Source organism: Esox lucius, chromosome 15, assembly GCF_011004845.1.
Source record: "Esox lucius isolate fEsoLuc1 chromosome 15, fEsoLuc1.pri, whole genome shotgun sequence".
In the NCBI taxonomy this organism is placed as follows: domain Eukaryota; kingdom Metazoa; phylum Chordata; class Actinopteri; order Esociformes; family Esocidae; genus Esox; species Esox lucius.
The window spans coordinates 7,377,859-7,392,047 of record NC_047583.1 but is presented as its reverse complement, the minus strand read 5'-3'; the positions used below and the strand labels follow the sequence as shown (position 1 = coordinate 7,392,047).

Here is a 14,189-nt window from a genome sequence, read left to right as displayed (position 1 = left end):
TCCTGCATTATATTTGGAAGTATTTTAATACCTTGAAAAGTAGAACTTCTTCCTCACTCACAAAAGGTTAAATTAGCCACTGTTTCTATTGATGATAAAGATCCTATGTTGAATCCTATGCTAAGATCCATGCTGAAATACTACTTTATTTTGGTCATCTTTTTAACAGATCATCTGGTTTTCCTCCCTGTGTGATGATCTGGGTAAAATGGCACAGGATCTCTCAGAAAACTGTGGTCAATGTTCTGGTTTCCGCTCTTTACAGAAAATGTGTATTGCCTCGTTAGCTGTCGGCAAGGGGACTAGAGTCAACAAACCATAGTAGGTTTGTCCTATGCTGGACCCCTGTGCAATGTGGCCCCATAAGGATTCAAGCTCCTGGCTGTAATGATGCATGTTTATTCCAAGGAAGTGATTTAGACCAATGTGCTACCTGGGAAATGTAGTTAAAACCAGGGTACATCACTGTGACTGCAACCACACTGACTGTGCTGATATTACCAGGATGATCAGAGGAATTATATTGCCTTTCGATAATTCGATACTTTAACTGAATTTATGTTTGTGTCATTAGGCTTAAGTGGTGGTGCATGCTTGTGGTTTCAGAAATGTGTTTGTGATACAAATTAGGCTATTGTGACTGAAGGGGACAAATCTTAAGTGCATGAAGTGGTACTACAGGATTTGAACCTTGGTCCACTGTTATTTACACAGTATATAAATCATATTCTGTGTAAATAAAATGTTTTCACATTTTATGCTGGTGATTGTATTGTAATCTGCTACAAATTCTAAAACTAAGGAGAAAGTCACTCTTAGATCATGAATTAGTGCTAACAAAGAAATATACACAATTTTTTCTAGGTCTTACAAATTACATTTTAATAATATTGAAATTAAAACCCTGGACAATTCACATTCAAAATGTAACTTGTTCCCTCTTGTATCTTGTTTAGTAATGAATTTGTAAAGAAACTGAAAATCAAGATTGGATTTCTTTACAGTAATATAGCCTTTTCTATTTTGATTGTTGAAAAGAAATAGTCCAAGACAATATCTAGTTTGGATTTTGAGAAGATAATATATGTGCAATCAGCAGTTTATACAGTACAAACAAACATTGGATGCTATCTTTCACTGTGCTCTTTGGACTGACGTTGGCACGATCAATCAATCAAATCAATCAATCAATCAATTAGGACATGCTAACGTCTCTGGGAATTGCAAGGAAGCTAGCTTTACTGTTAACCTCCTATCATTGTGCTAACTGTAGTTAGCATTGGTGTACGAAAGCTAAAAACCTGAGCTATTCTTTCATTATCAGAACGATCATGGGAAACGGCACTTGGCTCAGTTGGCTGCAGACATTGTGAGAATCAGAAGGATCAACGCAGGCATGGTGAGGTATGTCGGGGGAGGTCCAGAAGACAGAGCTCTGGGTCGGGTGTAGATGTAAGGATGCTCCTGAAATCCACAATACATTACCATCAATAGACAATTGGGAATGTCTTAAGTTATTCTAAACAAATGGACAGTATTAGGACATGCTGTAGGAGACATAAGGCTGACATAGGAACTACCATAGAAGACATGACAGACATAGACGAACATAAGAACAACTGCGTTTTACCTTGGGTGGGCAGATGAGTCTGACAGGGTCTGAGAATGTGTCAATTAACTCTTTCTCTCCCTCTGGCTGGAACTGAAAAGGTTTTTCAGTTAGATTTTGTTCATATTAACAAAATACAAGAAGAAAAAGGTATTCTTCATCGTTAATAAAGAAACAATTCGAGGTTACCATGCTGTTCCACAATCCCTTCACCAACTCCCGACCCTAAACATAACCCCTCATCCCATTAATTTATAACCCTGAACCTATCTTACCATGTTGTTCCAAAGACCCTTTGCCAGTTCCTCATGACCCTTCACCCTGAAGTGAAAACAGTCTGCACTGAAATAGCTGAGATCAATTTCTCCAGTCTAAATTGAACAAATAAAAAAGGAGTTCAGCAAATTTACTGTATATATATATATTTTTTTTTAAATATATCACATGTTTTTATGAGAAATGAATCAGTGAGTCGCAGATGATCCGTCAGAATGATTCAGTACTGTGTAAATGTGGAACCAACAGGCAGTCTTGGTGGTTGGGCTCGTTGTAAATAGGGCTGAAGGATCACAGCAAAGTCCTGTTTGAAGAAACGGTCGCTGTGCAGGAGCTCCTCCAGCCTTCTCTGGCAACAGAAGATGATCATGTCAAGGCCTTACGTGGAGGTGTACACACTGGTTAGCTGCTTGGGATAGAGGGCTGCATAAAGACACCTGGAATTCGATGTTGATTTGTCTCACTTCCTCAAGCTCACTAGAGTTATCCTCAGGCAACACCAAGCAAGAGCAGAACTTCCTGGGAACGAGATGACAATGTTTCAGTCGTATAATCACATAACCCCTATCCTTAACACATAACCCCTAAACTTAGGTACTTGGCCAAGGCAAAAGTTCTGACTCATCTCCTATAATGTTTGATGACAAGGGAGGATACACTGGAAGGGATTTGAGACCAGTCTACCATACAGAAACGTCCTTAGCACTTGCTTGTGTACTCGCCCCATCAGCTCACCCCACAGGTTTTCAAATGGCATCTTGGTCAGGGGACTGTGATGGCCATTGCAAAAGCATAACGCTACAGTCAGTGAACACGTTTCATGTGGATTTGAAGATTTCCTTTGGACTGTTGTCCTGCTGGGAGATCCAACAATGACCCAATTTGAGCCTCCTGGCAGAGGAAGACAGATTTTGGCCAAAAATCTCTTGGTACTCGCATAGTCACGGGAAGATCTGTGGATCAGAGGGGCGCTGGGAATAAATGGACAGACATTGCATGCCCATCGGCCACAGGAGCGCACACCCCACAGACAATTGCCTCGCTCATCAGCGTTTAGGGATGTGCGCCCATCATTTGTTGGGGTTAATGTCACATTCATCTGTTCCGGGGATGTGACTGGATGGCAGTGCTCCGGATACTACAGGAGGAGCTGCAGCATCTCTTAATGTCACTCATAATCTAGTCGCTCTCAGCACAGCTGGATTAGGTTATTTTCTGCGTGACCAGAACCTGATAGAACCTGATAGAACCTGGTTCCAATGACAGTCATCAAAATCAAACAGCTTATGTTTGTGGTTTGGTGACAGCAGATGGTTTCTCCAGTCCTCCCTTTCTAATACCTTTTTGGCATGGAGGTGGCGACTAAACGTACTTTAGAAGACTCAGAGAAGATTTGTTTTGCCATTCTTCTCACTATATTCATCATAGCTCCAGTTGTTTCACAGTTTTCACTTATTGCAGTTATAGTGGAGATGGGTATTTTTGGGCGTTTAGCTGTCTTTTTATAGTCATTGCCTGATCTTCGAAGGTCAACAGCTTTTGTCATGCAGAGCCTGTCAAAGAAATGAAAGGCTCTGCTTATGGTTACTCCCATGGCACAAAAAGAGCCTCAGTTAGCACCTTTCTGACTTCAGAAGGGGAAGGGAGATCTGGTTAATAGACATACTTGATTTTGAAAGACAGAGCGTTTCTACTAGGTGAGGCTAAATGTGGTAGATTTGCTTTGTGCTTTTCTAGGAATCTATTCCAATAAGAACTGCAAACACTATCTCTTTATTGGCAAGACATTAGACAGATACAATTACACTAAGGCGCTACACTGTAATAAGGAGGCCCCTGGGAACGAGATTAGGAACTAATCTAACTTGAAGCTGTAAACAGTGAAATTATCTTTATAATCCCTGACCTTAACATTATACTGTACTTATGGGGTTGGGATCACAATATGTCAGTCATACGGTATCACAGTATGTCAGTCATACGGTATCACAATATATCAGTCATACGGTATCACAGTATGTCAGTCATACGGTATCACAATATGTCAGTCATACGGTATCACAGTATGTCAGTCATACGGTATCACAATATGTCAGTCATACGGTATCACAGTATGTCAGTCATACGGTATCACAATATATCAGTCATACGGTATCACAGTATGTCAGTCATACGGTATCACAATATGTCAGTCATACGGTATCACAATATGTCAGTCATACGGTATCACAGTATGTCAGTCATACGGTATCACAATATATCAGTCATACGGTATCACAATATGTCAGTCATACGGTATCACAATATGTCAGTCATACGGTATCACAGTATGTCAGTCATACGGTATCACAATATGTCAGTCATACGGTATCACAGTATGTCAGTCATACGGTATCACAATATATCAGTCATACGGTATCACAGTATGTCAGTCATACGGTATCACAATATGTCAGTCATACGGTATCACAATATGTCAGTCATACGGGATCACAATATATCAGTCATACGGTATCACAATATGTCAGTCATACGGTATCACAGTATGTCAGTCATACGGTATCACAATATATCAGTCATACGGTATCACAGTATGTCAGTCATACGGTATCACAATATGTCAGTCATACGGTATCACAATATGTCAGTCATACGGTATCACAGTATGTCAGTCATACGGTATCACAATATATCAGTCATACGGTATCACAGTATGTCAGTCATACGGTATCACAATATGTCAGTCATACGGTATCACAGTATGTCAGTCATACGGTATCACAATATGTCAGTCATACGGTATCACAGTATGTCAGTCATACGGTATCACAATATATCAGTCATACGGTATCACAGTATGTCAGTCATACGGTATCACAATATGTCAGTCATACGGTATCACAATATGTCAGTCATACGGGATCACAATATATCAGTCATACGGTATCACAGTATGTCAGTCATACGGTATCACAATATGTCAGTCATACGGGATCACAATATGTCAGTCATACGGGATCACAATATGTCAGTCATACGGGATCACAATATGTCAGTCATACGGTATAATGATACTGAGTGGTATCATGGTTAGAGAAAGGATTCCTACTTTTGGAATAGACAGCCAACGGTGGGCCTTTGAACTTCCCTGAGAGATTCCATGGGGAGAATCTGGACTATGTTTACTATCATTCTGGGCACCTAAGTGGGGGGGGGGGAGAGGGAGGGACACACAACTAAGAGTCAACAAGGGACGAATGTCCAAGATATCATGACGTGTTCTTCGTTGCACAATAATAATAAAAACTCTAAAACATGTGCAGCTGTACCTCATTCATCATTGTGTCAAGCATCTCTGTTATGTGGTAGATATAATTGTCCGCGGAGAACAGCGTCTGTGGAAGATTAAGCAGTTGAAATATGTCACCCCGCTGTTTTCTGAATGCTGGAGGAATGTAACTACTCTCAAAATTATAGACAACATTTTTGTAATGTACGATGTAAAAATATAATCGTAACCATGATTTGAGGCTATATACTATTTCTTCACATTTATTTACTTTGTTTACAAACACTGGAGTAAAGGGGTACTGTGCAGTAAGCTTGTGTTATCTAGCTAACAAGAAATACGGCAGTGTTGCTAAGTTAAAAGGCTTGTGGATATATAAAACATCCTTAACAGTCTATGAGAAAATTTTGTCTTACTTTGTTTTTACAATAATCACAGATGTCATTCATTCCAATAAGGACCGTCACCAGCTTCCAGTCTTCTTTAAAGTTCATACCCTGAAATATGATGCAATAGAATCGTTTGTCATATAAGTGCATTTGGTTGTTGAAATGTAATGAACATTTATCATGGTGTTTCATTCATTGCTGTATTCATTTTTCAAAACTAATAGGTCTGAATGGAAAATAATTAGGATGTACTGTGAAAAAATATGCATGTTGCAATTGTAACAACAGTTACACTGTAAAAACATCTTACAGGGTAGGATTTGAATGTGTTGATCATATGTCTTGTTTGTTCAGAGATATTACTATGGGAAAGAGAAATAAAACAATGCGTAAGTTTGCCCAAAGATATACTCAGATTGAACATCTCTCTCAAACATATTTAATGGAAGAGGCTTTGAAATATCAGTATAAAACCATCATAAATGTTATCTCAGCGGTAGGGGGGAAATGATCTTTGATTGCTAATGTGACGAAACACGGCTCTTGTTCAGATAAAGTTGACCTTTCTCTTATCATTAAATACATTTTATAGTTGTAATCTCATAGATCACTTGTAGAGCTATTAGCTAAATATATAGGGCCATTTTCGCAGACACAAATTAACTCCAAACCTGGAAGAATAAATACAGCTCAGTAGAAAATCTCCATTGAGCTAAATGTTTTCATCCCGGACCAGGCTTAATCTGGGTCTGAGAATCCATCCCATAATGTTCAAGTCCATCACTCACAGAGAATTGTGTCCAGTCACCGCAAAGTTAAATCCTGTCTCGTTGATACTTGTAGGTTGGCCCTTGACAGTCCATGTTGGAGCCGGACCCAGCAGCGTTGGGTTAAATAGCTTCAAAATGTCTGGAAGCACAGAGACATAACCTTGCAAATAATCTCATGGCGAGTGTTGATTATTTTGTGCAGGTCTTTACACTGATCATAAATTATGAAATTATTCAGAAATACTGCTAAAAGTATAGTATGAATTCAGACCTCATTATCAATATAATATCATCTTTAGATATAAAACAAAATGCAACACGTCTACTTACTTGCAAGTGTGATGACGTCTTCATATGTTCCATAACCTCCAATACTACTTAACACAAAGCAAAGAGATAATAAACTCTGACCCCTAATCATTAACCTCTAATACAAAGCAAAGTACACAGAAAATCTCACACTAAACCTTAATTCCTAACCCTTACTAGTCTACCCCCTGTACAGAACATTCAGTGTTAACAAAATATTGGAATCACACGGTCAGGGGCAAATCAAGTTGCTATCCCTCACTCAGATTACCAGCACACATTTTATGCTTGCTCCTGGCATGGTGACACATGATCTGTGGTTGTGAAACCAGTTGGACGTACTACAAAATTAAATTCTCTGGCGTACAGGACTTTCTGATGGGAAGACTTTCTGATGCTGTGAGGACTGGCAACAACATCTCCTACTCCCTGGCCCCGCCCACAGGGGTCTGTCCTCAGCCCTCTGCTCTACTTCCTGTTCGCCTCTGACAAGGCAAGTGGTGCTATGACGACAACATCTCCACCAATGTCAGCAGAGTAGCCGTGGAGAGGGTGATCGGTTCCAAGCTCCTCTGCGCTGATGTAGTCAAGAACTTGTCATGAACTAACAACACTACCATAATGGTGAAGTTGCCTCAGATGATTAAAAAGGTTTAGCATGCCAACATGCATACTCTCCAAATACAACCAGCCTGGAATGGGAAGTGCTTTGCTCACGGTCGCTGGACATCCAGGAAGGGGCCTGACCTAGACGTGCAGCATTATCCAGAGCCACGCATCCCAGACAAATGCTACTCGTCAACTAACCACTGGAGCGTCAGAGCACATCGGCAAGCTCAGGCACAGCTGTTCACGAGTCATTACCGCAGCTCAACATTTGAACAGGACTGACTGAGTGCATACCCATTACTATCTGTGTATTGTGTCCTTATTCATTGTTTTAATCCAGTTTATTAGGTCGTATCACTGCTATTGTTGTTGCTGCACTGTTGCGAGGGAATCAACAAGTAAGCGTTTAGTTAAATAGCCTATTCCATTCATATTTAGTTAACTGGAAATTAAACTGTCCTTACAAAATGGACCAGTGAAACCTAACCCCTAATCCTAACCTCTAACACTAATTAACCATAATCTTACCCTCTAACTTCTAATACTAACCCCTATTCAGAACACCTATCCTTTCTTTATTTCTTATACAATATGTTAAAGATTAAATGTTTTCGTATTTCATCTTTAAAAAAAATGTATTACAGTTCAAGTTCAATTATTGTAGAAATAACAACCACCTCCATGAGACATGTCGATATTCAACAGGGAGTGACAGAATGGTGGAGCCGTTAGCAGCTATGGCTGTCTACAACACAAACAGTTAGATGTTATACAACTGCTAAGGTATATTATGTCATTCCTACATTTTATTATTATTATTATTACTTGGTTTATTGCAGAGACACATCATTTATTGATTCACTACATTGGCCACAAACAATATTCACCACGTTGGCAGGAGAAAAGAGAAATAAAATATCTACTAAAATGAATAGTTAGTAATAGGAAACAGAGCATTCTACTCACTGTCAGCGAGTCCCCGAGAGCTGCTATGACTTTGATATCTGCAGCTTTCACAAACTCCACTGGAATTGCAGGAAATCACATCAAGACTTACAGAGACCCCCCTCCGTGCAGTCCCCACAAAACTGACCGGCAGTCAGAGATATAATCATCCTTTAACCTAGCATACGTTTCCACTGAAGAATGGATGTTGAAACTCCAAACATACACAGAGTTCGGTAACCACTGACTGATATTTCTTTCTTTCTGTCGGATAAATGGCAGCGGTCTATGGATAAACACGCCAGAGGCTGAAAGGGGGAACAGAGGAGTGGAGGGGCTTACCTGAGGTTGGGATGGTGGGGGAGGGGCTCATGTCCGGACAGCGGAAGGCAGGGTGCATGGCTGTATCAGGGAATATCTGGAACAAATCAAAACAATAGACATGCCTGATGAACAGCCTGATGTTGCTATGGTCAATTTAGGGAAGTTTGGAATGGGTTATTCAACAGTGCTGTACCTGATTGAGGATCTTTACGTCGTTCGGAATCTGATCGGCTTCCTGACCCCATGCATACCCTTGCAGAGAAATGAGAAACAAACATATACAACAAAAATGTAATCACAACATAAAGTGAAGTCCTGGGCCTATGTTTGAGATAAAATATAATATCCCTAAAAAGGTATCATATGCAAAAAAAAAACTTGTTTCTCTGAAATTTGGGCACACATTTGTTAAATTCCTGTTGGAATGTTTTGACCTTTGCCAAGATGATCCATAAGCCTGAACAGTCGTATACCAACAAAGCTGATTAAACAGCATGATCATTACACTGGGGAGTCTTGTGCTAGGGACAGTAAAAGGCCAAACCAAAACACGGTTTTGTTACACAACACAATGCCACACCTATCTCCAATTTTAAAGGGGTATGGAATTGGCCTTCTGACCGAAGGAATTTCAAACAGGACTGTTGCCAGAGAGTTACATTTCATAGTAAATCCAAACTGTCTCACAAACACAGATCCCGTGTAATCACCTACACATCCTGTAGGATAGTCTGAGACCAGCCATGAGGACACCCGAAGGAATGGTTGGCTTGCACAGCCAAAGAATGTTTGGCACAAACTGTCAAAACCATTTCAACCATCAGCCTTACCAGGGTCTTTGAAATCGTTGCATATTATCACATTCCAATTGTTCCAAGTCTGTAACTTGAAGTGAATTGATAACACACATGACTTCATAACTTCTGTTGGTGAAATAAAAATAATGCTACTAACTCACCATGATGGCAACAGTAGGATAGGATACAGGCTGAAAACAGGATGGTAGCAATCATGATCTAGTCCCTTGTTGGACAGGGAATGAACTGGGTTTTTATCAGGCATGACTACCATATTGAGCTTTGCCTTAACCTTATCTCACACCTGTATAATCATTAAATATCAGGTATAGATTGCCTTGCAGTCTCCTTACAATAACACATGAGAATATTCCGTTTTCAGACCATTTACATTGAAAAAAAAAACCAAGGTGAAGGACTTGTTGTGTCGGTTCTGTTTATATTTGTTTAGAAATCTCTGTATGCAAGGGACAAGACCGAAAACCAGTATTGAATGGCATTGCTCTTTGGGCTTTCAGGCAGCACTGCAATAAACTCAGACACAACTCTGTAGTGGAAATCACTGTATGGGCTCAGGAACACTTCTGAAACCATTGTCTGTGAACACAGTATGTTGCTGCATCCACAAATGCAAGTTACACTCTACCACGCAAAGAAGAAACCATATATAAACAAGATCCAGAATCGCCACTGCGTTCTCTGGGCCCAAACTCGTTTAAGATGGACTGAGGCCAAGTGGAAAACATGGATGCCAAGTCCTCTGGACTAAAGAGGAGAGGGACCATCCAGCTTCTTATCAGTGCACAGTTCAAAATCCAGCATGAGTTGCACATCTGTGAAGGCACCATTAATGCTGAACCATATATTCAGGTTTTGGAGCAACATATGCTGCCATACAGACAACGTCTTTTTCAGGTATGGCCTTGCTTATTTCAGCAAGACAATGCCAAACCACATTCTGCACGTAGTCTGGGTGCTAAACTGGCCTGCCTGCATTAAGAAATGAAAAATACAACAAAGGAGATCCTGAACTGTTGAGCAACTGAAATCCAAAATCAAGCAAGAATGGGAATACATTTCACATTAAAAATTACAGCAACTGGTCTCTTCAGTTCCCAAATGCTTAGAGTATTGTTAAAAGAAGAGGTGTTGCAACACAGTGGTAAGCATGCCCCTGTCCCAACTTTTTTTAAACGTGTTGCTGGCATCAAATTAAAAAAGGTATTTTTCCAAAAACAATATAATTTCTCAGTTTCAACATTAGATATGTTGTCTTTCTACTAATGTATTTTAAATAATATATAGGGATAAATGATTTGCACATCATTGCATTCTGCTTTTATTAGCATTTTGCGCAGCGTCCCAAATGTTTTGGAAACGGGCTTGTAGTAAGGCACTTGATAATTAAATAAAACATGTAGGCGTATGGCTCCTCGCTATCCAACCAACTTGTTTGTTGTCTGTTTTTCACCGGTTAGCAGCTCTCGACCGATTACATTTTCCCCTGATCATAGCGGCAATACATAGCCCGTTATATAGAAACGTATTCCTTGGAGTGGCACTATCTGGGTAAAAACTGATTTTTAACAAGTGTGGCAGACCCCCCAGGTTTGCTCTTGTCCCACACAAATGCGCGCGCGTCACAACGGTCGAAGACAGGCGTCGCCGGTCCGTTCGATATCTGTTCATACTACCAAGCGCTCAACAATTTCAGCACCCGCTGATCAGGCCCCCGCGGCTACGCATGCCGTTGTTGACTGACGAGAACCGTGATTATTTTTTTATTTGAGCCTAAGGAACGATGCGCAACTGCGGGTGTTGACATTTACGCCTATCTGATTACTGCTAAGGAGACAGTTATGTAGTTGCAGTAAAAGGTGGGTTTAGCTCATACTCTGTTCTCAGATTCTGGTTCAACTAACTTCAGTCAACAGACTACTAAAATGTATATACTAAATAATATGTTTTTACATACGCAATGGAAAGTTTTCTATGCACCGATCTGCGCATGTTTGGTCAAAAACAATGAACGATTTTACATTACTTTAATGTGTCATATTTTTCAGTGTGTGTGACGTCATGGTAAGGGGTCACGGGGATATGACCCTCCTTGTCCGTGGTGTTTTTAGAGCGTTAACAGTTACTTCCTGTGAAAGATAAACAAATGGAGTTCAGCACGCGTTCCTGTCAAAATATTAAAAAATGTAACACTAAACGGGGATACAAACATACAAAATGCCTGGACAGAAGAGAAAGTACAGCGTGCGTTTTCCACCTGTGAGTAACCCAAATAACTGTGTGCCTGTATTTCACTATAGCTTGATAACTACCGACCTCGGCCAACGTGCATGTTTGTCACTGTGAAAGAACACCTGTGCGCTTTTTAATACAGGGACGCATCAAGAAAATCATGCAGAAAGATACTGAGGTGGGAAGAATTGCAACAGCTGTGCCCGTGATCATATGTATCCTTTTGCCAGAAAAATAACAATTTCCGATACTGGTGCATAGACCGGTTATGAAAGGTCAAATTGGAGTTAAAGGTAGGGTTTTAAGGGTTAGGGTCAGTTGTGACCCCCCCCCCCCCCCCAACTGTAATAAAAAAAAGTCTGTCTGTGTTTGTGTGGGAGGGAACAAGTGGGTTATTTCCCACTAACTGTTAAAATCAGCTCAGGCTTTGGAGATGTTTCTGAAATCCCTGTTGACCAAAACTTGTCAGATTACCAAATCAAAGCACAGCAGAGTCATGTCTATCACTCACGTGTAAGTGTTGTCTGTTTTTATGTGTCTGATCTTTACTTTCATAAATTGTTGATTTTGTACTGAAGCAGTAGACTGGATACATAATTCCAATTGGGATTGGACAATATAAGGAGCGTAACAGTTTGAAATTGTCTGTCTTTATAGGAAGCAGTGTATAGAAACAGAGAAGCTCTTCGACTTTCTCAAGGAACTTGCAGAGCATGCAACCATGACAACGAAGAGGGAGGGTCGGGGCAAGGGGTTGTCCATACACTCACACAGGTGTGGGGGGGGGGGGGTGGGGGTGATGGGGGGGGTGGGGTGGGTGTAACAAAGATAAGAGAGGGAGGTCTTGGACAAAGGGATATGATCTAATAAAGGAGAGTTATGAATGTAGGGATATGCTGCAGTGACTTAAAGGCATGATGTAATTAGTTAATAATTTGATATGATGAGATAAGGATATGATATGTTTTCTCTTCTCATCAACAGAAGAAAGTGTCAGGAAATGTCTGTCTCCCAACAGAATCATGTGGAAAAGAAACCTAAAAAAGCCAATCAAGACACCTTGGACAACCCAGACAGTTCCACTGTATGTGTTAAGTAAATACCTGTGTACATGTATCAGTGGATAGCACAAGTGTGTAAGCTAAACCAATGGTCCCCAACTCTGGTCCTCGAGCACACATGCAGTGGATAGCACCAGTGTATTTGCTGAACCAGAGGTATTCAATTCTGGACCTCAAACCTGGTCCCACTCCATTTTTTCAAGGTGCAATTAATGACGAGGTAGAAGTATCCGGACCTGGTAGGGTAATTGTTGAATACACCCGAGCTAAAAACTAGTGTAAATGTATGAGTTGAATAGCAACAGCATATCACCTGAACACTAGTGTTAACTAGTCCGACGGCCTGACCATTAGCCCCGACTTGCTCCCCCCATTTTATGTTAAGGCGTTGCTTTGTCTCTTTAGGATGTGGATTCCGAGATGTACATCTGCTTAGGAGCTAGTGCATGACTCATATACTGGAGGTACAGTATGTAACCTATAACCCCTAACACTTGTATTCACGTATTGATATGATTTCTCAGTTGTTGGCTCAATTCAGCTTACTCAACTATTATGCCGAGGCACTTATACTGTACACCTGCTCTGTGTTCTGGTCACTGATGGTAATGGCCTTAAGACCCCAGTCGCGTGGAAATTTTGAATAAGTTATACTATGTGCTGTCAAATGTGGTGTGCTTACATACTTCTAATCGCGGTGTGAGGGAGAGCGCGGTAATATTACCCCGAGAGAAAGGGATGTGTGCAAACGTCCGACGCATTACTGATAGCATTTCCTGAATATCTACCGAATAAGGAAACCAATATGTCATTTCGTTTTGTCTTTCTGGTGCACCTTTAGTAAAACATTTTATTTTACCTTACAGGTGATCCTTTTTTAAGTAAAAAAGCTTTCTTCTTGCAACATTGGAGTTACCAGTGGGAAACGCGCTACAAGAAGCCGAGCATAGTCATAATGGATTTTTAAATAACGCTATCTTTTTGTTTTCTTTTAATTTATCTTGCGCAACTGTTGAGGTGTCAGGGCGATGCCTTGGCTGTGTTTACACAGGCATCCCATCTTTTTCACAGGCGATTAAAGACAAATAAATTAGAATTAGGCCGCCTGTTTAAACGCAGCCCGTGAAAACTGAATGACGTGAACTGCATTGATTTTGTAAATGTTATGGTTACTATGAAATTATCGAGTTTTAAACTTTGATTAACCTGCAGCAATTTTTTTGTTTTGTTTTGTTAATATTGTAAATATAGAGAATGTATATGTGATGAACATTTTGTTTCGCAAGTAGTATTTAAAGAATGACTGACGCCATTCACCTGTTGAATGTATCTGAGCACTTTCACTATGCAGATTTTGAAGACATTTTAGCCTGTTGGCTGTTATTTGCCAGGTTCCCACCACCAACGTGTGGTTCAGTAGTGAAATAAATTGCTATGTTAGATGTTACTTGTAGCACTAGTTTTCCCATTCATGTTATTTGTTGCAAACACATTCTATAATAAACAAAAAAAGTTATTTTACTTGTTAATGCCCCTCATTGAAGTTATTCAGTTTAACACC

At 40.3% G+C, this 14,189-nt stretch overlaps 2 protein-coding genes across 4 annotated transcripts; one reads left to right on the top strand and one right to left on the bottom strand.

Moving 5' to 3' along the window:
- Positions 1–1,033: 1,033 nt before the first annotated feature.
- LOC105015879 (phospholipase B1, membrane-associated) lies at positions 1,034–9,556 on the bottom strand. 3 transcript variants are annotated; one of them, XM_010879343.3, is made up of 16 exons: positions 9,479–9,556; positions 8,714–8,772; positions 8,539–8,614; positions 8,218–8,276; positions 7,929–7,996; positions 6,664–6,707; positions 6,352–6,472; positions 5,874–5,925; positions 5,591–5,671; positions 5,215–5,280; positions 4,995–5,086; positions 2,323–2,404; positions 2,133–2,234; positions 1,885–1,980; positions 1,631–1,702; positions 1,034–1,464 (listed from the first exon to the last, which is right to left on the bottom strand). In XM_010879343.3, the coding sequence occupies exons 1-16, from the start codon at positions 9,531–9,533 to the stop codon at positions 1,351–1,353; spliced, it is 1,239 nt and encodes a 412-aa protein (XP_010877645.2). In that variant the 5' UTR covers positions 9,534–9,556; the 3' UTR covers positions 1,034–1,350. The 3 variants fall into 3 exon arrangements, with proteins under 3 accessions (XP_010877645.2, XP_010877644.2, XP_019909454.2); XM_010879342.3 differs by having other exon boundaries at positions 2,113–2,229; XM_020053895.2 differs by lacking the exon at positions 1,034–1,464 and having other exon boundaries at positions 2,113–2,234.
- Positions 9,557–11,407: 1,851 nt separating this feature from the next.
- On the top strand, positions 11,408–14,153 carry LOC105015880 (dr1-associated corepressor). The gene is made up of 7 exons (XM_013137548.3): positions 11,408–11,594; positions 11,710–11,782; positions 11,987–12,080; positions 12,225–12,341; positions 12,552–12,651; positions 13,034–13,092; positions 13,495–14,153. Exons 1-6 carry the CDS (start codon positions 11,553–11,555, stop codon positions 13,076–13,078), a joined length of 471 nt encoding a protein of 156 aa, XP_012993002.1. The 5' UTR covers positions 11,408–11,552; the 3' UTR covers positions 13,079–13,092; positions 13,495–14,153.
- Positions 14,154–14,189: the final 36 nt, after the last annotated feature.